Consider the following 27,979-nt stretch of genomic DNA (forward strand, 5'->3'; position numbering starts at 1 on the left):
ATGAATAGATAGGGAATTCCCTGGTGGTCCAGTGGTTAGCACTCCATGATTTCACTGCCAGGCTGCACAGGTTCAATCCCTGGTTGGGGAACTAACTAAGATCCTGCAAGCTGCGTGGTGTGGCAAAAAAAAAAAAAAAAAAAGTAGAATGGTGGTTGCCAAGGGTTGGGGGAGGAGGGAATGGAGGGTTATTGTTTAATGGGTATAGAGTCTCAGTTTTGCAAGATGAAAAGAGTACTGGAGAAGGACGGTGGTGATGTTTGTACAACAATATGTGTAGTTAATACCAGTGAACTGCGTAGTACACACACATATATGCATATATATATATGTACATATCTCTCATAGTCAGGAATGCTGAAATGAATTTGCTAATAAATGCAAAACTGGCCCCTGCCGAGGATGGAATCAATTCCATTTTACCAGACAAGATTTGTTTGCATACTTATGAACTGAATTTTAAACAATTAAAAATAATATATCACATTTAACCCAATATATTCAAAATATTATCATTTAAACATGTAAACATTATTACTGAGATATTTTGCATTCTTTTTTTCATACCAAGATTGCAAAACGTCTCAAGTGCTCGGTAGCTACACGTGGTTAGTGGCTTCTGTGTTAGACAGCACAGCTGTAGACAACACCTAATATTCCTTTGAAAGAACATCCAAGAATCTTTTTGCCTTTTCCAAAGCCTTCTCCAATTTTTCCTGACAGTTTTTTTTTTTTTTTCCCTGACAGTTTTTTAATTAAAAAAGAATTACCCAAGTCATCTATGTTCATTATACAAATATCAAATGCAGGTAACTGATGAGAAAAAAATCACAATAAATACCACCATCCATCCAGAGATAATCACAGATCCAGATTTTTTATGGCCTCTGAGACTTTATAGACACATTTTGTTATATATATTTTTTAAATAAATAATTTTATATATAATATAAATGTATAAACAATGTAGTTATATATTTTACAGTTTGTTTTATTAATATATAATCTATGAAATTGTATTATTTTTAAGAGTTTTAAACTTTTCAGAATAGTTTCAGATTTACAGAATTATTGCAAAGAGTACAGAGAGTTCACTTATACCCCACATGCACTTTCCTCTGTTATTAATATCTTGCATTAGTAGTGCTACTGAACCAAACTTGTGTCTGCTCACCCGTGTGCAGTAAAGCCAATCTACTGACCGTGGGTTGTGGTGAAGGAAAGTGCAGCGTTTATTGCAGGACGCCAAGCAAGGAGCCCAGAGCAGCTAATGCTCAGAAAGCCTGAATTTCCCCAATGGGTTTCAGTGAGGCAGCTTTAAAAGCAAAGTGAGGATGGGGTGTCCCAGGTTATGCAATCAGCTCGTGCACAATTCTCTGATTGGTTTATGGTGAGGTAACAGGGTGGTGTCACAGGGATTAACATTATCAATCCTTAGGTGCCGATAGGTCTGGGGGCTACATGCTCATGATCATCAAGTAGTTAATTTCTTCCATTTGGTGGTGGTTTTAGCATCAGTAAAACAACTCAGGAAATGTGTACCAGATACTATTATCTATGTACTTCAGAGAGGAGCTAAAGCAGAGGATATGGGGGAGGGGTCTGTCCTGGGAAGGCCCCTTAGAGTCCTGCTCAGTTATAGTATGGTATATTTATCATAATTAATGAGCCAACATTGATACATTATTATTAAGGTCCATACCTCATTCAGATTTTTTCAGTTTTCCCCTAATGTCCTTTTACTGTTCCAGGATCCTATCCAGGATACCAGATTATATTTACTAGTGATGTCTTTTCTTAGGCTTACCTGTGACAGTTTCTTAGACTTTCCTTGTGTTTGATGACCTTGCTAGTTTTGAGAAGCACTACTCAGGTATTTTGTAGAATGCTCTTAAATTGGGATTTGTCTGATGTTTCTCATGATTAGACTCAGAGTAATTGTGTTTTGGGGAGGAAGTCTACAGGGGCCAAGTGCCATTTAAGGGCACATCAAATCAATCTGACAAACTATCAATCTGACTTATCACTATTGATGTTGACCTTGATCACCTGGTGAAATCATATTTATTTTTGACCAGAGAATATACGCACATGATACAAAAATTTAAATATACAAGTCTCTCTCTCACCCTGCCTCTTCCCCCCTCAAACACACAAAGGCTGCCTCACCAAAGATAATTACCTCCAATTTCTGAAGCCTGTGAATATATTACTTTACATGATTAAAGGGATTGTGCAGATATGGCTAAATTAAGTATTTTGAAACAGGGAGATTACTCTGGATTATCAGGATGGACCCAGTGTAAATACAAGCATCTTTATCATGAAACCAAGTTCCCCTAAAACCAAGTTCCTCTACCAAGTTTATGATTAACCTCTCTATTCAACACCTGTTCCCCTGAAGACTGAGGAGTATCAAAGAAAAGGAAGAATTGAAACTGTACAGGACCCTGTGGGGCCTTCCCAAGTACAAAGGCCTTTCTGTACTCCCCATCTCTTGTTTGTGGGAAAAAGGTTTCCACCTCCAATACCTTCTCTGAGTTCCAAAGGGCAGATTCAATTAGTAAGTAGAGTGAGGGAATACAGAAAGAAACGATAGTGCAGCCATGGGGCCTGCTTCTGGTTCCTCCTGGGGGGATGTAAGGAAAACCTGACATACATCTCTGAGTTCTTCTATAGGAACTAAGGCCCCTGCCCAGGTAGAGGATGGTAACTTCAGGCTCAGTACAAGCACTGGGACCCCAGACTGGGTGGAACCGGAAGGCTGATGATTGAGATTCTTAGAACACCACACTGTTACCTCACCGCCAACTAAAGGAAGGTTACACACCCTGCAGCCCTCCCCCCCGCCTCCCAAATTTCCGTATAAAACCTTCTTCCCTGAAACCCATGGGGGAGTTCCGGCCTTTTGAGCACAAGCCACCCGTTCTCCTTGCATGGCCCTGGCAATAAGTCTTTCTCTGCTCCAAACTCTGATGTTCAGGTGTGTTTGGCCTCACTGTGCTTTGGGCACACAAACTTGCGTTAAGTGAGAATAAGAGGTTAGACAGGAGGGTCAGAGTCAGAGAAGGCATCGTGAAGACAGAAGCAGAAGGTGGAGTGATGTGGGGATATGAGCCAAGGAATGTGGTGGTCTTTAGAAGCTGGAAAAGGAAAGGAAATGGATATCCCCTAGAGACTCCAGAAGGAACACAGTGTTGACCTCCAGAACTATAAGATAATAAATGGTGTGGTTTTAAGTCTCTAAGTTAGTAGTAATTTGTTACAGCAGCAATAAGAAACAGGCACTGTCAAATCCCTTTACCAGTTTTTCTGCCAGTGAATGTCCAGCCTCGTCTTGAATGCCTCCAATGATGGGGATATCACTATCTACACAGGCACCCTGTTTTCTTTCCAGCAAGCTCTTTCTTCTGTGGAAACCTTCCTCCGTGGTAACCTCCCACCCATTGCATGCCCACCTCAAGCCCCAGTTCTTGGAGCAAGGATCAACAGACACAATCTAAATCCCTTGTACACATGAGGCTTTTATAGACATAAATTATCTCTCCTCCACGTTTAACATCCTCCAGCTTTGTCCTTGGCCAGTTTACAAAAAGGTATAAAAGCCAACTTTCTCTTGATGAGACTTCAGCTAAACACTTGTGGAATGGGATCCCATTGCCCGTGTCTTCCCATCCATGGAGGAGCCCATGGCAAAGTCCATAACCGAGCACACCCCCTTCCAAAAAGAATCATGTAGACCCCCTACTCACTTCCCCCAGGGGCTCAACAATAGTCTCGACCCTTTCGATAGTATTTGTCATTAAAAATAATGTCAAAACTTCAGGTTCCGAGCGTTGGCAAGTGACTAGAATTTAATAATATAGTTTCATTTCCATAGTATTTATTTTTATAGTTATTTTCTATTGATGGCAAGAGAAACTAATTTTCATTTTCAGTTCAGGCTAGTGTTTCCATTTAAAACATGTAAGTCGTAAAAAGACTGAACCAGATTAAGGATAACGGTAAATCTTGGCAACGCGGGTGGTTATTGATTGCGGATGACGAGGGGCTGTGTGGTTGGATCTGGAGCTACCAGGGACCTCAAAATTATTTGGATAATTCCCAAGCCGCGTCGCACCATACAGTGCACTAAAAAAGATGCCACAAAGACGCTTGCAAGAGTCAGGATGGCCGAGCGGTCTAAGGCGCTGCGTTCAGGTCGCAGTCTCCCCTGGAGGCGTGGGTTCGAATCCCACTTCTGACAATCTTCTCCTTTTTCTCTTTTCCTGTTCCAGGGTCTAAGGAGAGTGCCTTTGCGGTTTCAGATCGGATCTTTCTCTTTTACATTCCAAAAGTCAAATAAATATCATTAAGAAAAAAAACACCTTTTAAGAAGGAAATACTTGTTTCGTAAAAAGATTAATAGTATTACCTATTTGATGTGCCACTTTACGTGAAAAGCAAAAAAAAAAAGAAAGAAAACTGTAGATTTGTCAGAAGTGGGATTCGAACCCACGCCTCCAGGGGAGACTGCGACCTGAACGCAGCGCCTTAGACCGCTCGGCCATCCTGACTACTGGCATACTTTTCTCCGAGCCATCCCCTTCAAAATTGGCTCTAGTGTGCGCATGCGTACCGAACCACGGGAACTGTCTTGTTCTCCTCCCTGCGTTGGGAGGAGCTAGATACTGGCGTTGACTCGAAGGGGAGGAGCGAGACGGAACGAGAAGGTGCAGAACTAGGCGCCTGGGCAGCGGCAGAGGGCGCGCGCGGTGTGGTGGACACTGAACGGCGGAGAGACCGAGGACTATTACTTCGACCCGTGTGCGTTCGTGCCGCCGACAGGCATTCATTCTGCATTCATGCATTTACTAATCACATCAGCTTTGATTCTTGCATATCTGTAAGTACCCTTGCATTTCTGCATACATGCCCTCTTGCCTGTTCCGATGTGTGTTTAACTCATTCACTCAGGCTCCAGGTTACACCGAGTCCTGCAGCGGCACAGCCGGATCCACCCTTTTTCCTGACCGTGTTCCTAGTTCGCAAACCTTGCTTGGCACACAGTTGGCGTGCAGGGAACGTCCCCGGATTAATCCGTCCCTCGCCTCCTCCTTCCCGCAGTGCGTCATTTCGTGATTCACGTCTCCTCCCTAGCCCCAGACTTACCCACGCGCTGGCTCTGCCCAGGGACCAGAAGACCTCAGGTCGCGAGGGTACCTTTCTCCACGGGATTTCGGGGAGGCTTGCATACAAAACAGAATTTCCGCCCTTAAGACACATTCAAGCCTGGGGCGAAGGGAGAAAGATAAGAAATACGTGAAAGGTAAAATGGCAAAAAAAAAAAAAAAAGAAAGAAAGAAAAAGAAAGAAAAGGTTAAAGGTTCTGCTAAGTGCAAGAAAGAGGTTGCCAGGAAACTTGCAAGAGACTTTGAAATAGGCCAAGAAAGATAACTGGGTGTCCTGTTTGGGGCACCAGTCCTGGCTGGCTGATTCTCAAGGGCCTGCACCTTTCATTACTTCTATATACAAATGATTCTTATTCACGGAAATGCAAGTGGATTTTGTTGGAGTGGAATGCAATTAATTACTGCCCTGTGGATATTGACCATTTTTACATCTGTATTATAAATCCATCTGTGATTGCAAATATATGTATGTCCTTTGAGTCGGTTGTAACATCTTACTGGTTTCCCCACAAATTACTGAGTTAGATGAAATCTTTGACTTGTGTTCATTTTATAATTATGTGAGAATCACGATTTTACCTTAAAAAAAGTCTCTTTTAATAGTGATCAAGGGTGACTAGGGGGACTTCCCTGGTGGCGCAGTGGTTAAAATCTGCCTGCCAATGCAGGGAACATGGGTTCGATCACTGGTCGAGGAAGATCCCACATGCGGCGGAGCCCATGAGCCACAACTACTGAGTTCGCATGATGCTACTATTGAAGCCCAAGCGCTCTAGGGCCCACGTGCTGCAACTGCTGAAGCCTGCGCACCTAGAGCCTGTGGTCCCCAATAAGAGGCGCCACTGAAATGAGAAGCCCGCGCACCCCAGTGAAGAGTAGCTCCCCGCTCACCACAACTAGAGAAAGCCTGTGCAGCAACAAAGACCCAACGCAGCCTCCCCACCAAAAAAAAAAAAAGTGACTAGGGGCTCCCACCATAAAAAATGGTACTGATGGACCTAGTGGCAGGGCAAGAATAAAGATACAGACGTAGAGAACGGACTTGAGGACACAGTGGGGGAAGGGGAAGCTGGGACGAAGTGAGAGAGTAGCACTGACATATATACACTACCAAATGTAAAACAGATAGCTACAGCTCAGTGCTTTGTGATGACCTAGAGGGGTGCGATAGGGAGGGGAGATGGGGTTATGGGGATATATCTTATAGCTGATTCACTTTGTTGTACAGCAGAAACTAACACAACATTGTAAAGCAATTATACTCCAATAAAGATGTATGAAAAGAAAAAAAAAGAGTGACTAGGGGCTCTCATAGGAAGGGTGGTCAGGGAGGGCCACTCTCAGAGGAGGTGACAATGAGTTCCAAAGGGAGAGACGAGTACAGTCAAAGCCGGGAGTAGCAGTGTTCCAGGTGGGAGGCATAGCCAGTGCAAAGGTCCTGAGTCAGGGAGGGGCTGCGGTCTGTTGGAGGGGCAGCAAGGCCAATGGGGCAAGGGTATGGGTGGCAGGAGGCTGAAGTCCATTTCACACATGGCTGGGATGCCAGGAAGAGGAGTTTGGCTTTTCTTCTGTGTGTGTTGGAGTCACTGGAGTGTTTAAAAGCAGGCGAGTGACATGATTCAGTTGGCCTTTCAAAATGATCCCTTTGGCTGCTGTAGGAGAAAGGACATGAGAGGCAAGAGAAAAATCAAGAGTCCAGGGAGAAGGCCATGGAAAGGAGGATGAGAGATGATGGTGGCTGGACCAGGGAAGTGGAGATGCAAAAGGTGGTCAACTTCAAGATTCAGGATGTGGCTGGGGGATGTGTGTGTGTGTGTGTGTGTGCGCGTGAATGTGGAGAGAGGGGATGCAGGGATGCAACAGAAAGTCACCAAGATCATAGAGGTTATCCGATGCTCACAACTGCCCTTTGAGATCAGTGCTGTGGGCAGGAGCTGCTTCCTACTCCTACTCCGGGGAGCTCAGGCTCACACAGGCTGAGTGATTTGCCAACATCCTCTTTGGGGCAGAAGCCCTGTGCTCTCCACCTCTGGAACCCTCCCCTCATGCCGTACACCACCAACCTTTCTATGGGCGCATCGTTTTAGAGGTAAGAAAACCGTGGCAAGCCCAGAGCTGGAGCCCAAGCCAGACCCTCTCTGCCTGCTCCCCTCCTGGCCTGGCTGGGAGAAAGTGCTCATTGGATGGAGGTGCTGAGGCCCCACTCAGCCCTACCTCCTGCGTTTGGGTGGATGGTCAGCTGTCCTCCCCTGACACCTTTCAGGTGCCAGATCTGTGGCGTGGAGGAAGCCATTTCGGGATCCCATTCCAGCTTCAGACCCCCAAGACCAAAAATGGGAAAGGACCACTATTCCTGTTTGTTCCATTTCCCCCTTATCAGCAGCCTAGACACCAACGATGGATCCTCGAGGGACAGACCTCACTCATTTTCCACTCTGGGCATTTGTCCAGGTTGGAAGAGGAAAGTCCCCTGAGCTCAGCCTGGAAAGTCTACCAGCAACTGGGGAAGTCCCGGCACGGAACTGCTCAGCCCTAATAGGGACAGATGGAGTCAGTCCCTGTGGGGACCTGGTGCTCAGCCAGCCCAGGGGCCTGAAAGGGGGAATCCTAGCATCCCTGTGACCTTGGCACACATACCCACCTCTGCTTGGGAAAAGAGTGGCAGGAAGCTGAGTTTTAGCAAATGCCTCCTTTACATCCATTATTTCACTTAATGTTCATAACATCACCACAACACCGAATATCATTACCTCCATTTACAGATGAGGAAAATGAGGCTCAGAGAGGCCAAAGTAACTTACCCAGAGTCACACACATGATAAGTGGAACCTGATTTTTCTGGCTTAATACTTTTTTTCAATACTCCTTCTTGAGAACTATTCTGAGCCTAGGACTATTCTGAGCCTAGAACTGTGACAGGTACTTTATTTACATTGTTTCTTTTTAAAAGCAAAAGCCATGAGGGCTTGCCAACTAAGGTGGCACACTGGATTTGGAGACGTTAATTTTAGTTCTGTTTTCATTATTGGAGGAGACTTAAAAGAAAGGGTAGGCTTTTCCCAGCAAGCCAGTCCAAGTGGCAAGGCCAAGCTTTTGTGCCTCAGGCTCTGATTTCCTTGGCCAAGGTTCAGGGACAGAAGCCATCAGGCGCCAGTAGTGGATCCCTGCCAAGGCCTGGTTTGGGCATCCTGATGCACTGAGGGGGGACCTCAGGGGTGAAGCGGATGAAGCAGGTGTGGATCTCTGATGGGGTGGGATAGGAACTGCTTGGTCCCTCTGGAGCCAGAGCCAAAGACCTCAGATCCCCCCTTGGTGTGGAGAGTTGGGCAACCCAGTTCCCTGATTTTGAATGGATCATGTGGACAGTGGTGACCAGAATGGACCAAAGGCCAGAAGCTCACTTCCAAGTTCTGTAGACTTTTTATCATGCCCCCAAGGCCTTTGATCACCCTAGAAAGAGAACCCCAGGAATGGGGGAGACTCTGTAGCACGCCACTCTGATAAGCAAGAGGTGTAGAGGCAATTTTGACTTGAGGCAGCATGGCTGAGCATCTCAGTGTGTGGATTCTGGAAACACCTGAGTTGAAATCTTGTTTCTGCTAGTTCTGTGACCATCGGGAGTTACTTAGCCTCTCTGTCCCTCTGTTCCTCAGTTTCCCAATCTGTAAAATGAATTTAGGAATAGTTTCTGCCTCAAAGGGTTGTATAGATTGAAGAGTTAATACACGCTCAACATTTAGAGTTCCTGGAATAGAATAAATGCTTTAAATGTTAGCCTAGAAAAATAAAGCAATGTACCATTTCTTCCTTTTTCCCCCCCAGGAACTGCCAAAGTATTCGTGTTTAATAGCACAACTGACCAAGGTCCAAGATATGAAGTTACCGTGTTCAGGAAACGTGGGGGGCACGGGAGGGAAATCACTCTATAAATTAACTCTATAGTATATGGTAAGAAGAATGCACACTTTATAATATAAAACCTGTCGACACACAGTAGTAGACCATCGTCTTCTCTTGGCTTGTAAAAAGGTTGTTCCAGATTCCAGTGCAGATGAGCAACCTTCAGCTCTTCTGTGTGGCAGGGATCTTGTTTTCACCATCCAGCTCTTCCACCCCAGCCTGTGTCATGAGGTCTGTGATATTTTTCTCCAGGTCATCCATGCGACTGCTCATGTCATCAATTCTTCCAATGATCTGGTCGGACATGGTCTGAAATTTATCTTGCATCTGTTGCAGGGGTGTCTGCACCACCGAAGTGAGATCCTGCACGGCCTTGGGGTCAGTCTTGGCCATCTCCCCAGTTCCCAGCTTGACGGTGCTGTCTCACACCATCACCTACATTGCTGTTTGTCCCCAGTGTACCATTTCTTGCACCTGCTGAATATTGTGGAGCAAGTGCCCACCTGTCAAACTGACTTTGCAGAAGTAGTGTCTATAGGGCCATCCCGACAACCGTAATATCCTGACTGCCCCCTTTGAGCCAGCTTTGCTCCCCTCTCCAGCCTCATCTCCCACTTCCAGCTCCCTGCCCACATCTTTCTGTTCCTTCAATCCACAAAGCACATTCCTCCTCGGGGCCTTTTCGCTTTCTGTTTCCTCCATGCAGAGCCATCTTCCCCCAGCTCATGCAGGGCTGGCTCCTTTCATCATCCCCAGGTCAGACCCAGGGTGAAAATAGCCCCTCACCCCACCTCCCACTCACTTTCAATCTGGCCTCCTTCTGACAGATGCAAAGTTACTGTGCTTATTCACTGGCTTATTTGATGATCACGTTTCTCTCCCACTAGGCTCTGTGCTCTTGTGAAGTCAGGAACCGTGGCCATCTTGTTCACCAGGTATTCCCAGCAGATAGTACAGTACCTGTCACGTAGCAGGAACTTGATACATAAGTACTGCATGAGTGGATGAACAGACAAATGGATGGATGGACGGATGGGCGGGTCAATTCCCTGGGCTCTTCAAGTCAGTTTTCTGTCTGTCTCAGGTGGAGCTCAGGAAGCTTCCTCAGGTGAGACCATTTATGACCCCTTGCCTTCCCCTGAGGCTTCAGCTCAGACTCACACGCCCAGCTCTCTGCATTGACACATCAGTTCCTTTTGTCCATCTGGGGCTCAGGGACCTCCAGACCTCTCGCAGGCCCCATCTGCTCTGCCTCTTTTGGCTAAAACGTTTTGGTGTTCTGCTTAGGGCTCCACAAGCCCAGGGCTTTCTCTCAGGGTGGGCTGAGTACTCAGTGCAGGAGTGAAGCGGGACGTGGCGTCTGAGGTCTAGGGATAACTCAGGTTATTACCCTGGTTCCCTCCCTGTGACCACAGCCCTGTCGACGGAGTAAAGTACTGCTGTACCAATTGCTAAACAGGGCTGCCCTGAGTCCCACCGCCACCCTGGCCCCTCCCCACTCCCGATTCCTGCAGTCCACCAACCTACCGGCTGGCTCCAGCACAAAGGTTGTCGTCCGTCGTCATGGGCAGGTGCGATGCAAGTCATTAAAGATGTTAAACATTTCCGCAGGACCACATTATGGCTTTCCTCTTTGACCTGATGCTCCACTACTCTTTGGGAGCCCCTTCTGATTCAATCCCACCCCTGCTCTGGCCACCTCCCACTCCCACCACTCACCCCTCCCTCTCCCGCTCCCCACCCCGCTCTTCTGGTACCAGCCCCCTGATTTTCCATTGGAAACAACCCCTACCCCACTCTCTGTCCAGGCAGGTCACGTGAAGTGGACTCTACTCTCCTACCACGTTGGGGGGAAATAGGCTTGTGACTCAGGTCTGACCAATCAGTTAGTTCCATTCACCTAGCTACACAGTGATTGGTTCAGAAATGAACACATGATTCCAGTTGGTCCAATGAGAGTCTGGCAAGAGGGAACTCTTGGAGAAGAGAAAGTGGGTGTTGGGCTCAGCTGGCTGAGCCGGTAAAGTCTGAGGCTGGTGGTGGCTCTCATTGCTATGCCATCCAGAGCCTGCTTGAGAAGAGCTGGAAAAGACAGAAAGTCAGAACTCTATTGACATCGATATTATTCGAACACTTGGATTTAGTTGTGCCTGAAACCATCCGCCCCTGGTCTTTTCAGTTTCATGAGCCAATGCCCTTTTGCACTTAAGCCAGTTAAATGTGAACTTCTGTCACCTGTGACCCAAAGACTAATATGGCCTAGATCTGTGCTGGCTTACACGGTAGTCAGGAGCTGACTAGTGAGCATTTGAAATGTGGCTACACTGAATTGAGACAGATCACGTGTCACATACAAACTAGATTTCAAAGAAAGTATGAAAATAAAGATGTAAACTACGATTGACCCTTAGAGAATAAGGGTTCAAACGGTGTGGGTCCCTTACGTGTGGATTTTTTCAGCAGTAAGTACTACAGTACTACACAGTCTGCAGTTGGCTGAATCCATCCACGCATGCTGCACCGCAGGTAGGGAGGAACCACGGATATGGAGGAACCTCAGGTGCAGAGGGCAGACTAATTTATACACGGATTTTTTTTTTTTTGCGGTACGCGGGCCTCTCACTGTTGTGGCCTCTCCCGTTGTGGAACACAGCCTCCGGACGCGCAGGCTCAGCTGCCATGGCTCACGGGCCCAGCCGCTCCGCGGCATGTGGGATCTTCCCGGACCGGGTCACAAACCCGCGTCCCCTGCATCGGCAGGCGGACTCTCAACCACTGCGCCACCAGGGAAGCCCTATACACGGATTTTTGACCGTGGGGAAGGTCAGCACCCCTAACCTCCATGTCGTTCAAGGGTCAACTCTATTTTCTTATTAACTTTTAATATTGATATGTTAAAGTGATAATACTTTGGCTATGTTGTGTTAAAACATATTGTTAAAATGAATGTCATCTGTTTCTATTTTCTTTTTCGATGTTGCTAGTAGAAAATTTTACTTGTGTATGTGGCTTGTGTTATGCTTCTGTTGGACAGTGCTGGCCTTGATGACCCACCTGTAAAATATCAGGAAGCAAGAGATCAGAGCCTACGCAAATAATGAGGCATCCCCACCAGAAAAGCACTCCAAAGATACCGAGGAGGAGGGGCTTTCCTGCTGGCGCAGTGGCTGAGAGTCCGCCTGCCGATGCAGGGGACGCGGGTTCGTGCCCCGGTCTGGGAAGATCCTACATGCCGCGGAGCGGCTGGGCCCGTGAGCCATGGCCGCTGAGCCTGCGCGTCCGGAGCCTGTGCTCCGCGACGGGAGAGGCCACAAACAGTGAGAGGCCCGCGTACCAAACAAACAAAAAAAACTCCAAAGATACCAAGGAGGAGAAGGCTTCCTGAAGAAGGTGGGCACAAAAGATTAGGTCTAGCTTTGCAGGGGTTGAGAGGAAGGGGAAGGCATTCCAGGTCAGGGCACAGCATGAGCAAAGGCCTGAACGTGGGACTAACAGGAGAGGGGTCTCAGGAGAAACGAGGGTGGGATAGGGAGCCTTGAGGGTTAAGATGGGCCGTCAAGGGAATTTCCTGGTGGTCCAGCGGTTAAGACTCCCCACTGCCAATGCAGGGGGTGTGGGTTCCATCTCTGGTCAGGGAGCTAAGATCCCACATACTGTGCAGCGTGGCCGAAAGATTAAAAAAAAAAAAAAAGATGGGCCGTCAATTTTGCCCATCAAACTGGGACTTCCAAGGAGGGAGAGAAGGGCCCTAATTCTGGGGAGGGACAGGAGCAGAATCTGCAGGCCTTTCCCACCAGCATGGAGCCACTCAGAGTTTCAGCATTTCCTTTGGAAATTCTCTCATCCTCAAATAGCTCCCAGTTTCCCTCTGATCTTTCGATTACGCCTAATGCTTTCGGTTTTCTCTAGGCCTGTTTCCTGCAGTCCTTTTCTGTGCCTGCTGGCATCCAGCTCCTAGAAAACATACTCATGTCCTTGGACCTCAACAGAGGACATGCCAGCAGGGGCCTGGAAAAGTGACAGGTGGACTCACTGAGTCCCAGTAGGGCATCACTGAGTAGTACAAAATCAGGGTGCTCTGTCCCCCAGCCAGAGACATCCTGGGGGAGCCATGTCCCCCCAATTCACCTTTTGCAATGCAAAAGAAAAAAAGCCCTGAACATTACTTTTCATTCTGAAAAAAAGAGCATTACTGATGTCTCGTTTGTTCTCCAAAGGTTTCCACAGAGATATAGAGCAAGTATCTTAGTTTATCAAGCTCCCCACAAAAATGAGACACAGTCTGATGCAATATTTTTCTAGGTCAGGCGGTCACAAAACGTTTGTGTTGCTGAAGGGCTCCGCATCTTTACAGCCCTTAGCTGTCTATTGGACAACCCCTTCCTGGGGAAGCTGGCCTCCAGCCTGGGTCAGCTCCCCCGTCTGCACCAGAGCCCTCAGCATGGCACACGTGAGTGTGTGTGTGTGTGTGTGTGTGTGTGTGTGAGATTCTCAGGCCACTGAGAATCACCATTGATCCCCAGCGCCTGGCATCTTGTAGGTAGGCACCCTGGAAATACTTGTTAATTGAGCAAATAAATCCTAAATTCAGAGTTTAACCCCCCCTTATTTAGCACCCCAAATAAGGATCTCAGTTCTTGTGCTCGAATCTTCGAAATTACATTTCAAGGGACACAGGTCTCTCCCAGTTAACGTCAGGCTGCAGAAGAGAGGAACCTTCCTCTCTCCACCTTCCTACTCAGCCTCCTGGCTGAGTGCCCACTCTGCCCCAGCCCTGAGGACCCCAAGTAGGTGTGGGAGTAGGAGGGCGTTTTCATGAGGTTCATCCCAGGCTCTGGTGCGTTAAGAAGCCACATTTATAGGAGAGCTTCGAGTCAGACTGAACGTACATGTTTCCATCCTCTTGCGTGTTACTGAGCCTGAGCTCATCATACTGCTCACCACATGACAGGCCAATAAATTAAGAGACGAGCTGTTGGGGGAAGGGATAATGACTTTATTTGGAAAGCCAGCAGATGGAGAAGTTGTGGACTAGTGTCCCAAAGAACCATCTTCCTCAAGTTAGAACTCAGGCTTCTTTTATACAAAAGGGGAAGGGGTAAAGCCCTGGTTCCAGCCAGACTCTGGAGGGGTGGTGGTAATTTCTCCCTCCCTGCAGTCATTCACAGGTGGACCTGGTCAGGATGGTTCCTGCGAGCTAAACAAAGGTACTTCAGCTTACCACTCATTTTCTGGGAGGCAGGGTTCCCAGAGGTGGGCCATTGTGTATACTTTAAGCTTATAGGCAACATCCCTTTGGTGATTAACTTCGAATACAAAGGTTCTTCCTTATTGCATGAGGACTATTGGGGGAAACTGAGGCAAGGGATTTGGAAACATTCTACAAATGGAGCAGCTGGAGAAGATGAAGATCACCGGGGTTGGAGTGAGGGTTAGGGCTGGGCTTCCACCTAGGGTTGGGGTTTTTATCTCCCAGCCGAGGTCCCCTTCAAGATATGTGTGCATGTAAACCTCAGGAGGTGGGAGTGGTGAACCGCGAGGTTCTTCACCAAAATTCCATGAGGCACCGGGGCTGCAAGCGGAGAACAGGAGCCTTAGAATTCTGCTGCCTTGGAATCTTGGCCAGAGGGGAAGGGTGGGGAGGTGGGGGGCCCAGCTGTGGCTGGGGACAAGTGACATCCGCTGGCACAAAATGTGGTCTAGAAGACAGCAGCTGGAATTCAGCTGGGCAGAGAGGGCAGAACTTCTGTGGACAGCTCAGCTGAGAAGGGGACTGTGGCCTCTCTGAGGGGGAGGCTCTGACAGAGGGTATGAGGGGAGTTGGGTGGCAACAGGGCATGTCCTAGTGTCTGTGTCTGTGGGTGTGTAGAAGCGTGTGTCTCTGGGAGTGAGGATGTATATGTGTCTGAGGTGTGCACATGTATGATTAAATGTGTGAATGTGTATGCTGGTTTAGAGATGGCTGTGTGTCTAAGGGAGTGTGGGCACCCCACCGGGCCAGTGTATGTATATGTATCTGGGGCATTTTTGTGTGGCTGAGTTAGTCATGTGTGTGTGCTGTGTGTGAATGTGTTTTGTGTGTATGCGTGACAAGAGATGGGGCAAAGAAGCACTATAAACTCGGGATGGAGCCATTTAGCGCTTACACCATTGGAAGCTTGTGGAAATTTGAAGACTTGGGGGCAGGAGAGCCAAGTTCAAATCCCAACTTCGCCACCTTTCAGCTGTGTCCTCAATAGTCTCTCCTTCTTTCCAAGCCTCAGTTTCCTCATCTGTAGAATGGGCATCATTACCCTCACTGCCTCCCAGGGCTGACCTACAGACCACTCTGGGCCAAGGTAACTCAGCTCCCTCTGGGGAGAGGAAATGAGAAAAGAGGTTCCATTCTCTGTGCTCTTGGAATTTCTTACCAAGAGCATGTATGATTTTTATGGTGGAGATGTTAGGAAAAGGCATCTGTGCTCTGGAAACCTTTACCACCTTTCTCAGTCTGGCTGGGGTGATGCTTGTTGTTCTGCGGACAGATGACCATGGTGGACATGGCTGGGTGTGAGGTTATTTGCCAGGGTCAGATCCTCAGACCAGGCAGGCTCTGGGTGGTCTCCCTCTCCCCAGGAGCCAGCTAGGGATGTCACTGCCTAACTTGGAGAAGACAGGAATGCTGCTTCTGGGAAGCCTCCCGACTTGCATTCTTGGCCAAGAAGAGTGGGGCCCACCCCGGTGCCCAGAGAAACAGGACAAAATCACATGTAGAAACAGACTTAAGGGTTAAATTAAATGGAAACTTGCCTTTCACAATGTCTGTTTTCTTTTCCCTCCTTTTATTTTTATTTTTTTAGGTCCCCCGCCTCCCCACAATGAATCACAAAAAGCTATTATCAGAGGTTATGTCTGGGGAGGGAAAGGGAAGGATTTCACTTTCCATTTTGTACCTTTCAAAGTAAGGTTTGAATTTTGGAACCATATCCTTTTTTCCTCTTTGTTCTCCTGCTTCCTCCTGTCGCTGGTATCAGGAAGTCTCTGGCCAGAGAGCCTGCCACTAGGGATTTTCTTCTTCAAAGCTTAGCATGTGAAAAGGAAATAAAAACTGCAGTCACTGTTATATAATTTTTTAAAAATTTTATTTATTTATATTTGGCTGTGTAGGGTCTTCGTTTCTGTGCGAGGGCTTTCACTAGTTGCGGCGAGCGGGGACCACTCTTCATCACGGTGTGGGGGCCTCTCACTGTCACAGCCTCTCTTGTTGCGGAGCACAGGCTCCAGATGCGCAGGCTCAGTAGTTGTGGCTCACGAGCCCAGTCGCTCCGCGGCACGTGAGATCTTCCCAGACCACAGCTCGAACCCGTGTCCCCTGCATTAGCAGGCGGATTCTCAACCGCTGCGCCACCAGGGAAGCCCTCTGTTACATAATTTTTAAAAATCCCGAAACGCTGACTTCCAAAACTTAATTTTTTCTTCACATTGCATATTTAAACATTTTTTTAACAGGCATTACATTTACATAATTTGACTTTCAAAAGGTACAAAAGAATAAGCAGTGAAACACTTTCCTCTCATCCCTGACCCCAGTTTTCTTCCCCAGAGGCAACCCCTGTTCCCAGTTCCTCATGCAGCCCTCCGGGACATCTTTGCACATACAAGCAGATACATATAGGTATTTCCTCTCCTTCCCCTCCCGATGCTGTGGTTTCCTTTACACTCTGCTCCGTTCCCCCCCTGACCCCAGCATTTAACAATATATCTTGGTGGTTGTTTGCAAGAGTACACGAATGCCTATAGAATCTGGTCATTTTACAGAAGGGGAAACTGAGGCCCAGAGAGCTCTAGAACCCCGTCTTGCCTCACAGTCTGGGGAGTGTTCCTCAAGTTGGAGGGTGAAATCGTCAGGGATGAACTGTTTCCACTCAGAGATATTATTTTAAACAAATTCACTGAGCGAAATAGAGCTTAGACCAAGATTTGTTTAACAGCCCTTGGTTCTCAGAAGGAAGAGAGGAAATCACAGCTTCCCAAGTACACACTAGAAAACAGCACCCGCCTTCCCCGGGGGTCATCTGCGAGACAATGCCTGCCCCTGTCACAGATCGCTGCCTCCCAGCCCAAACTGGGACCAAATCTACTGAGCCCCCTTCCAGTACTGCCACAACAGCTGTGTAGCATTGGGTAGGTCACCTTCCCTCTCTGGGCCTCCGGGTTCATCTTCCCCAAGGAGCTCCTCTCTACGCCTCACCAGCTGGAATTTGTTGCTGCCTTTCTAGGTTCCCACAACTCGTGATTTACAACCATCCTTCCCCGGTCCCCACCACTTCCTCCTTTCACTCAAATCATCTTTAATTAATTGAGCATTTACAATGTTCCGGGTCTGTGCCAAGCAGTCTTCATGCACTGAAGTTTCAAAACAACACTGAGGGGAAGGGAGAAACTGGACACATTTTACGCATTTTACAGATAAGGAAACTGAGACTTAGGGAGGTCAAGGAAGTACCCTGTGTTACACAGCTAGTTAGCATTGGAGACAGAAATCATACGAGGCGGACTCTGCCGACCGCACGGTCCCTAATGTGACCTACCACTCCCTTGGGTGTTGATATTCAAGTGTAAGCCTAGACAGCTTCACGTCAACCCCCAAAGAAGCTGGGCCCAGAGAGGAAAAGCAGAGTGCCCAAAGGCACACAGCCACCAGGGCAGAGCAGAAAAGGGAACATTTCCTTCGCTCTTTTGGATATTTATCATGTACAGGGTGCCGGGGGCAGGGAGGTGCCCCCAGGTTGCTCACAGATCTTCTGATCCATACAGTGGCCTAAGCCAGGCGTTGAGCCGTAGCTACGTGCCAGGCACTGTACGGCTCACGCATATTTTCTTCATAGCTCCGACCCATTGAGGAAAGGCACTTGACCCATTTTACAGTTGGGGGAACTGAGGCTCAGAAGGTGTGGAAGCCCTGGAGCTGGAGCTCTGGCCCGACCCCAGCCTGTTGTCCTAACCATCCCAGTGCTCTGCCTCCCAGGCTTGGGAATGCACAGCACTGAGAATGAATGGGGGGCGGTGTTGTATGATACCTAGTAACAGTTATTATTATCAGTGGGGTGCTGTAACTGGATGACCCTTCTCCTCGGGCCTGGACAAGAGGAGTGGGGGTTTGGATGGAGGGGTCTGGACATTTCCTGGACCTTCATCATCCAAGAGAAAGCAACCAGGCACCATCCGTAGACAGGAAGGTGACTCAGACTTTCCTCTGGGACAAGTCCAGCCTGAGATCCCAGAACCTCGGGCTGACCCAACTAGCAGCTCCTGGTTTCTCTCCCATAGAGTGTGGAGAAAAGGTCCCCAGGTGATTTCTCTGCCAGGGAGAGATGGGGCGTTCAGCAGCTGAGGAACAGAGAAAAATCTCACTCCTGAGAGAGACCAGAGAAGGGCAGTGATTTATCCAAAGTCCCGCAGAAAGTCGGAGGCTGAGGCCAGCCCTGTCTGGAACACTGAACAACTCTTGGAGAGGTCTGTTGTGTGCGAGGCTGGCGACATCAAGATGGACAAAGCCCACACCCTCCCTGGAAATGTTCGTGGCTCAGTGGGGAGTGACGTCACGACTGGGCAAAGACCTTGTGGCGTGTCCACCCCATGGTGGAAAGAAGTGGCAGCCTGGTGGCCCAGAGGAGGATGCCGTGCAATTCTGTCTAGTGGGGGAGAGAGGAGGAGAGGGAATGTATCAGGGAAAGCACTTGCGTGGGCACAGAAGGGTACGTTTTGCCAGGTGGAGAAGGGAGGAAGCATTCCAGAAGGAGGGAACAGCATGACCAAAAGCTCAGAGGTGGGATTGTGCCCAGGGACTGTGAGAGGCAGTAGAATGTATGAGTTGAAGGCCGAGATTTTTTTTTTTTTTTTTTTTTTTTTTGCGGTACGCGGGCCTCTCACTGCTGCGGCCTCTCCCGTTGCGGAGCACAGGCTCCGGACGCGCAGGCTCAGCGGCCATGGCTCATGGGCCCAGCCGCTCCGCGGCATGTGGGATCTTCCCGGACCAGGGCACGAACCCGCGTCCCCTGCATCGGCAGGCGGACTCTCAACAACTGCGCCACCAGGGAAGCCTAGAAGGCCGAGATTTTGGGCTCAAACTACTTAGGGTTGAATCCTGGCTCTGTCACTTACAGCTGTGGACCTTGGCAAGCATTCTAAACTCCTGGTGCCTGTTTCCTTCTCTGTAAAATGGGGAAAACAGTAGTACCCATCTCAAAGCGTTTTTGTGAGGATTAAATAAATTAATCCACATAAAAGAGAGCGAGGCACATATTCTCAACTTCTATTAACAACGCGGTAATTGGGTTCAGGGAGAATTCCAGTGTGGTGGTCCAGGGCTCTTTCCTCTGCTTTTGGGGCTCCAAGAAACCTTCTCCTCACCTCACCCAGTATTCAAGATCCCTGATGGGTGGCCTGGAGAGGCGGAGATTCTGGGAATAGGCCTAGTGGAGCTTTTGGAAAGTCCCAGCTGTCGATTGGGATCCAGCCGCAGGGGTTAGGACATGAGAGAGGAGGGGATCCTCTGGGAAGGTGGGAGTATAGGAAGGGAGGGCTGCTCCAGATGGAGCAGAGAGACACCCCCCAACCCCACGCAGGGGCCCTCTTGCCTAAGGGCTCCGGAAAACTCTTACGGGACTGGTCAGCTGCGGAGGGATGTCACAGATTTACGACCATTCATAAACACAGAAAGAATTTGCCTGGGCCTCCCACGCAGGGACATGGAATATCCAGAAACAACTGGGGTGGGGAAGAGTGGGGGAGCGCAGGGCAGCACTGGGGCTGTCTGGAGCCGTTCAGTCTGGGGCAGGCGGGAGGCCTCCGGAGTCACCAGCCCACCTTGACCAGCCGGCGGGGGGGTGTGGTGCCGGAAGAGGCAGCCGCCTTCCCAAGACGACTCAAGGGTCAATGGAAGAGCCCCACCTGAGCCAGTGTCTTGGAGGAACAGGACATGCTCATGACTCCTCGGGTGGGGTATGTCACAGGGACACACAGGAAACAGGGCTTGAAGTGATGGGAGTGTCTCTAAGGATGCCTTGGGGGTCCTCCCCACTCAGGAACAGGAACTCCTGTTTTCTGTGCCAGGCACTCTGCCGTCTCTGCGGTTCAGCTTCTCTCTGGGTCTCTGTGTCTTTTTCTGTGGCTGCTCAGTCCCCCTAGGTCAGCCGTGGCACCCTGTCCTCACATCCCTCCCTGCTGTGGCCCCTGCTCACTGCTGTTCCGCAGAAGCCGAGGAAGTCTTGGCTTTTGTGCCCCTCTCTTCTCCATGTCAGAAGCACAGTGGGGTTTGGGGAGAGGGGCTGACAGCCCCACACTCTCCGAGAGGGGTGTTTTCCCAAAATTCGGCTTTTCAACTGAGTGATTTAACATCTAATTGAGTTATTTATTATAAGGTAAATAAATACTAAATTTGTTTTTGAATCAGTATTACATGTTATCTTAGTCAGCTGGGCTGCTGTTACAAAATAATGTGAACCGGGTGGCTTACCAACAACAGAAGTTTATTTCTTACAGTTTTAGAGGCTGAAAGTTCAAGATCATTGTGCCAGCATGGTCCATCCTGGTGAGGACCCTCTTCCGGGCTGTAGACTGCTGACTTCTCATTGTATCCTCCCATGGTGGAAAAAGGGAGTGAACTAGCTTTCAGGCTTCTTATAAGGACGCTCATCCCATTCATGAGGGCTCCACCCTCAAGACCTAAGTATCTCCCTAAGGCCCTTCCTCCAACATCACACTGGGGATTAGATTTCAGCATATGAATTTGGGGGGGACACAAACATTCAGTCCATAACACACGTACATGGTATAACAGTAAAAAACAAACCTCTCTCCCTGTCCCCTGACCCCCAGTTACTTTTCCCAGAGGTAACTACTCTTGCCTGTTTCTTCAACAATAACTTCAATGTTGATTTGTGATTTGAGAGTTTCTGTGGTGCTGATGAAAAGTCCCAAGAGAAAGCACTAGGAAAGCAGGACCATGAAATGCCCAGAAAACATAGTTAGAGGGAAGAGTCTTTTCTCTGGGCCACTTTCCCTTCTAAACAACGGTGAAAGCCCCCATTCCTGCATCCCATTTGGGCCTCTCTTCCTGGTGTGAGAATTTGACTGTGATTCTGCTCTGTGGGTTTTAAAATCTAATGAGACAGGTTATTCCTCCATTCCAGAGCAAGCCTGGGGCAGGTCTGGGGTGGCTACCATTGGCTCTAGATTTAACCCCTGGTCCCAACACTTGCTGCCTTAGTGATAGGTTACCAGTTTTTAGTATATCTTTCAGAAAGATCCAAAGATTTTAAGCATATATGTACATATAGCCCCAGCTCCCCTTTTTACTACAATTAGGATAGTATACTGGGCAAGTGATTTAGATCACTCTCACCACTTCTCTTTAACATTGTACTAGAGTGGTAGCCAGTGCAATAAGTCAAGAAATAAAAGGCATAAGAATTAGAAAGGAAAAAAAAAAGCTATCATTACTCACGACATGATTGAGTACAGAGAACTTTCCAAAAGGATCTACACACTAGCTCTTGGAATTGATAAGGATATTTAGCATGGTTTCTGCATCCAAGGTTAATACAAAGGTTAATTACATTTCGATAAACAAGCAACATACAAATAGATACTTAAATTTAAAGATGAGGGCTTCCCTGGTGGTGCAGTGGTTGGGAGTCCGCCTGCCGATGCAGGGGACACGGGGTTCGTGCCCCGGTCCGGGAAGATCCCACATGCCGTGGAGCGTCTGGGCCCGTGAGCCATGGCTGCTGAGCCTGCGTGTCCGGAGCCTGTGCTCTGCAGCAGGAGAGGCCACAACAGTGAGAGGCCCGCGTACCGCAAAAAAAAAAAAAAAAAAAAAAAAAAATTTAAAGATGAGATGATTAAAACTTTTTAATGGAAAATTTTAAATGTTATACAGTACTATAAATAATTTGAAACGTAGAAAGAAATCTAATAAAAGTTGTACAAGACCTCTTCATTGAAAACCACAAACTATTTTTGAAAAAAACTTACAGAAAAGCTAAATGAATGGAGGAATATACCATGACCATAGATTGAAAGGCTCAGGATTATAAAGAGTCTACTTCTCATTTCTCCAAATTGATCTATAGATTTAAGGCAATTCCAGTAGAAAAAAATCCTTTTTTTTGCATATATATAGAATGTCTTTATTCTTGAAAGAAGATACATGTTTGAAATATTTAAGAATGTAGTGTCATCACTGAGTATAACTTCCTCTCACTGAAAGAATACTCTACCTAAAATTTCTTTCATATAGCGTGTAACAAACATCTATGTTTCTAATGCAGGAAGAAACCTTTACATGCAGATGGAAAGGAAGATACATCCTGTCCCTGTTTGAAAGCTAGGCTTTTCCCACCTTCAAAGCAGCTTTAAAAACAATAGTGCTACAGGTCTGTTATACAATTCACTGCATGCATGACCCAATGAGTATAGCTTTCTTTCACTGAAAGAACGCTGTGCCTAAAATTTCTTTCACGTAGCTTGTGAGAAACATCTATATAAATCTAATGTGGGAAGAGTCTTCACAAGGACTCAGAAAGGAAGATACCTCCTTTTCCTGTTTGAAAGCTAGGCTATTTGCAGCTTCAAGGTAGCCTTGGAAACAATAGTGCTACGGGTTTGTTATACAATCATTGCATGCATGACTTACTGAGTATTTAAAAAAAAAAGAATAGAGTGTCATGATGTCTACAATTTTCTTGCAAATTATTTTTTTGTTTTTTCTTTTTTAATGTTATTGTAATAATGTTTTTCCATAATCATTTGAGACATTTTCTTCTCTAAACATTTAATAATAAACTAATTTTTTAAATTAAAAAAATTTATTGAGGTATAATTGACATACAGCATTCTATTTCAGGTGTAGAACATAATGATTCAATATTTGTATATATTGTGAAATGATCATCACAATAAATCTAGTTAACATCTTCTGTCACCATGAATAGTTACAACTTTTTGGTGTGTGTGACGAGAACTTTTAAGATTGATTGACTCTCTTAGCAGCTTTCAAATATGCAATACAGTGTTATTAACTATAGTCATGCTGTACATTGGATCCCCATGACTTTTGATTTTATAACTGGAAGTTTCTACCTTTTGACCCCCTTTACCCATTTTGCCCACCCCTACCTGCCTCCTCTGGCAACCAGTTCCCTGTATTCATAAACTTGTTTTTTATTTTTAATTCCACATGTAAGTGACATTTAACAGTATTTGTCTTTCTCTGTCTGACTTATTTCACTTAGCATGAGGCCCTTAAGGCAAGACTTCATTCTTCCTAATGTGTTTATTTTGTTTTTGTTTTTGCTATTTTTTGGCCACGCAGCATGTGGGACCTTAGTTCCCTGACCAGGGATTGAACCGTGCCCCCTGCTGTGGAAGCATGGAGTCTCAAGCAGTGGACCACCAGGGAAGTCCCTGTAATGTGGTTTGAAATCAAGGATCATAACGCTTTCAGCTTTGCTCTTCTTTCTCAAGATTGTTTTGGCTATTTGAGGTCTTTTGTAGTCCCATAAATATTTTAGGATTGTTTGTTTCCAGGATAGTTTTTTTTTTTTTTTTTTTTCCCCGGTACGCGGGCCTCTCACTGCTGTGGCCTCTCCCGTTGCGGAGCCAACAGGCTCCGGACGCGCAGGCTCAGCGGCCATGGCTCACGGGCCCAGCCGCTCCGCGGCATGTAGGATCTTCCCGGACCGGGGCACGAACCCACATCCCCTGCATCGGCAGGCAGACTCTCAACCACTGTGCCACCAGGGAAGTCCTATCCTTTTTTTTATTCTAGTCATTCTTGTGGTATGAAATGGTATCTTATTGTGGTTTACATTTCTCTAATGACTAAGTGTAGAACATCTTATCATATGCTTATTGGATATTCATATAGCTTCTTTGGTGAGATGTCTATTTAGTTCCTTTGCCTATTTTTAAATTGGATTACTTGTGTTCTTAGTCGTGTTCTGTAAAAGGTTCTTTGTATTTTGGGTACACATCTTTAAGCAGATAGGTAATTTACAAATATTTTCATGTAGTGATTAGATTTTCTTAATGGTGATTCATACAGTTTTACATTTTAATGAAATTCAATTTATTAATTTAAAATTTTATGGATCACGCTTTTGTTGTTGCATCTAAGAAACGGCTGCCGACCCTTTCGAGTCGAGCCTCAACAAGGGTCCTCCTGCCCCGTGTTGCTTGCACCAATAGAACGAGACCAAGTTTGGTTTTAAAGCAAAGGAAAGTTTTATTCTTTGGTCAAATCAAAGAATGGACAGGTGCAAGCTCTGGCTCTCGAGTTCGCGCTACCCCCCTCCAGCAAGGCCGTGGGCGGGGCCGCTTTACAGGGTTCTTGTCAAGTGGAGAGGGGGCGGGGTTCTTGCAGGTCTGGCGCAGGCATGTTGCTCACGCTCCAGATCGCAGTGCCACGTGCAGCGTCCCTGCACACGGCCCTGCCAAGTTGGGGTGCTGGGCTTAGTGGTTCTGCGATGGAAACTCTAATCCGTGGTATTAGGTGCAAGACCTCTGTACCTGGTCCCCTACAGGCAAGGGAAAGTAGACTAAGCACAGAAGAAATTAGACCTTATCACCTAGATTCAATCTTATTTTTCCGGCTTTGCCGGTGACAAAAGCTTTGCCTAATCCAAGGTCACAAAGATTTCATCCTAAGAGTTTTATAGTTTTAACTCTACATTTAGGTCTCTGATCCATTTTGAGTTAAATTTTGTGAATGTTGTGATGTAGGGGGTCCAACTTCATTCTTTTGTGTGTAGGTATCTCGTTGTCTCTTGGCTCCTTGGTTGCAAATCAATTAACCGTAAATGTAAGGGTTTATTTCTGTGTCGTTGATCTATACGTCTATCCTTATTCAGCCCCACATTCTCTTTATTACTGTAGTTTATAGTAAATTTTGAAATTGGGAAGTTATGTCCTCTAACTTTGTTATTCTTTTTCAAGATTGTTTTTGTTATTCAAGGCCCTTTGCCTTTTAATATAAACTTTAGAAACAGCTAGTCAATCTCTGTGGAAAAGAAAAAGACTTGCTTGGATTTTTATTTTTTAATTGGGGTATAGTTGTTTTACAATGTTGTGTTAGTTTCTACTGTACAGCAAAGTGGAGTTCCCTGTGCTATACAGCAGGTTCTCATTAGTTATCTATTTTATACATATTAGTGTATATATGTCAATCCCAATCTCCCAGTTCATCCCTCCACCACTTGCTTGGACTTTGATAAGGATCGAGTTGGATCTGCTGATCAAATAGAAGAGAATTTCCTGTAGATAATGAGTCTTCCAATCCATATACACAGAATGTCTCTCTGTTTATTTAGATTTCTATTACTCTTGGCAAAGACATAATTTTCAGTTTTCAAATCTTGCCCCACATTTGTTAAATTTATTCCAAAGTATTTTATTCTTTTGATACTGTTGTGAATGGAACTGTTCATAAGTGTACAGAAATACAGGTGATTTTTGTATATTGGTCTTCTACTCTGCAATCAACTGTACTACTGTTGTTTCTACTAGGGTTTTGTGGTTCTGTTTGTTTATTTGTTTTTGCTTTTGTTTTTGTAATCCCTGAGAATTTTCTGTACATAGGATCATGACATATGCAAGTAGGGATAGTTTACTTCTTCCCTTTCGGTATGGATGCCTCTTATTTCTCTTTGTTGCTCCAATAAAATATTGACTTAAAGTGACTAGAGCAGAAATCCTTGTCTTGCTCCGGATCTCAGGGGGAAAGCATTTGGTTTTTCACCATTACGTATGTGTTGGCTGTGGGTTTTTCATAGATGCCCTTTATCAGATTGAGGAAGTTCCTTTCCACTTTTAGTTAGTTGAGTATTTTTTTTATCATTAAAGGGTATGGGGGCTTCCCTGGTGGCGCAGTGGTTGAGAGTCCGCCTGCCGATGCAGGGGACACGGGTTCGTGCCCCAGTCCGGGAAGATCCCACATGCCGCGGAGCGGCTGGGCCCGTGAGCCATGGCCGCTGAGCCTGCGCGTCCGGAGCCTGTGCTCCGCAACGGGAGAGGCCACAGCAGTGAGAGGCCCACGTACCGCAAAAAAAAAAAAAAAAGGGTATGGGATTTTGTCAAATTCTTTTTCTGGGTCTATTGAGATGATCATGTGGTTTTTGTCCTTTATTCTATTAATATGGCATATTGCATTGATTGTTTTTTGTATGTTAAACCAGCCATGTATTCCGGAGATAAATTCCACTCGATCATAGTTAATCCTTTTTATATTTTGCTGGATTTTGGTTTGCTCATTTTTTATTTAATAGAATTTTTGCATTTAGATTCATAAGGGATGTTGGTTTTCCTAGTTTTGTTTGTTTGTTTTTGTTTTCCTTAGTTTTCTTTTTTGTGATCACTTTTTCCGGTTTTGGTATCAGAGTAATAATATTGGCCTCCCAGTGTTACTGACCCAGGTGCTCGGACTCTTCAAGCAATAGAAATTGACAAGAGGCCAGATGAGAAATTCAGGCAAGGCTTTATTGGGCTCTGGCTGCAGCAGGAGGGAGTGAAAACAAGAAACAGGTGCCCTTGCTTTCTCTCTGAGGAGAGCAGGCTGATTCCTTAAATGGGGTGAGTGTAAGGGGTGGATTGGTGGGTTGGGCTGGAGGGATGGCTTAGGTGGGCTGCCCACCCCCTTGGTGGTGCTGTGTGCAGGGCTCACACAGAGTACCCTGCTTTTGCTCTTGGCAGAAACGGCAGCTGGTTTTGGCCTTTTTGTATCCTGTTCATAATTTGCCCTACCTGCACATGCATGCAGTTATTTTTAGTCCCTTATAGTTTTTTTGTATTCTCGAGTAGACATTTATCCAGGTACAAGGACTCCAGTGAAGGGTTCCAGGTGCCGGGTCCCAAGTCCCAGCCTATCTCAATAGAATAAGTTGGGAAGTATTCCCTCCTATTTTTGGAAGTTAGAGAAGGATTGGTGTTAATTCTTCCTTAAACTTTTGTCAGAATTCACTAGTGAAGCTATCTGAGCTTGGCCTCTACTTTGTGGGAAAATTTTGATTACTAATCCAGTCTTTCGGCTTGTTATATATCTGTTCAGACTTTCTATTTCTTTCTTAGTCAGTTTTGGTAGTTTTTGTCTTTCTAGGAATTTGTCCATTTCATCTAGTTTATCTAATTTGTTGTCATACAGTTGCCCATAATATTTTCTAGGTAGTAATATCTCCTGTTTCATTCCTGATTTTGTTAATTTGTGTCTTTTCTCCTTGAGTCTAACTAAAGTTTTGTCAGTTTTGTTGATATTTTCAAAGAACCAACATTTGGTTTCATTGATTTTCTCTGTTGTTTTTCTGTTTATTTCCACTTTAATCTGTACTATTTCATCCCTGCAGCTTGCTTTGGATTTAGTTTGATCTTTTTTTAAATTAGTTTCTCATGATGGAAGTTTAGGTTATTTGAGATCGTTCTCCTTTTTAAATATAGGCATTTAGAGCTGTAAATTTCCCTCTATGCACTGTCTTAGCTGTATCCCTTAAGTTTTGATGTTTTGTGTTTTGTTTTTATTCAACTCAAAGTACTTTCTAATTTCATCTGTGACTTCTTTTTTACTCACTGGTTATTTAGGAGTTTGTTGTTTAATTTTCATGTATTTCTGAATTTCCAAAAATTCCTTCTGTTATTTTATTCAATTGTGGTTGGAAAACATACTTTGGATCATTTCAGTCTTTTAAAATTTATTGAGACTTGTTTTATGGCTTAACATATGGTATATCCTGAAGAATGTTCTATGTACACTTGAGAAGAATGTTTATTCTGCTATTGTTGGGTTAGAATGTTCTATAGATGCCGGTAAGGTCCAGTTTTTTTTATAGTGTTGTTCAAGTCTTCTATATTCTTACTGATCTTCTACATACTTATATTAA

At 46.1% G+C, this 27,979-nt stretch overlaps 1 protein-coding gene, 2 non-coding genes and 1 pseudogene across 3 annotated transcripts in view; 2 read left to right on the forward strand and 2 right to left on the reverse strand.

Moving 5' to 3' along the window:
- Nucleotides 1-4,163: 4,163 nt before the first annotated feature.
- Nucleotides 4,164-4,246, forward strand: TRNAL-CAG (transfer RNA leucine (anticodon CAG)). The gene has a single exon. It is a non-coding gene; the product is annotated as a tRNA-Leu (tRNA).
- Nucleotides 4,247-4,473: 227 nt separating this feature from the next.
- TRNAL-CAG (transfer RNA leucine (anticodon CAG)) lies at nt 4,474-4,556 on the reverse strand. The gene has a single exon. It is a non-coding gene; the product is annotated as a tRNA-Leu (tRNA).
- A 200-nt stretch (nt 4,557-4,756) lies between these two features.
- Nucleotides 4,757-27,979, forward strand: part of LOC132416284 (C-C motif chemokine 22) — a 44,932-nt gene continuing 21,709 nt past the window's right edge. Inside the window, exon 1 of the mRNA XM_059999611.1 lies at nt 4,757-4,885. Within this exon, the coding sequence (XP_059855594.1) occupies nt 4,845-4,885 (41 nt within the window). The 5' untranslated portion in view covers nt 4,757-4,844. The remainder of the gene's footprint in view (nt 4,886-27,979) is intronic.
- On the reverse strand, nt 9,184-9,464 carry LOC132416271 (heat shock factor-binding protein 1 pseudogene; annotated as a pseudogene).

Source organism: Delphinus delphis, chromosome 20 (genome assembly GCF_949987515.2).
Source record: "Delphinus delphis chromosome 20, mDelDel1.2, whole genome shotgun sequence".
In the NCBI taxonomy this organism is placed as follows: Eukaryota; Metazoa; Chordata; class Mammalia; order Artiodactyla; family Delphinidae; genus Delphinus; species Delphinus delphis.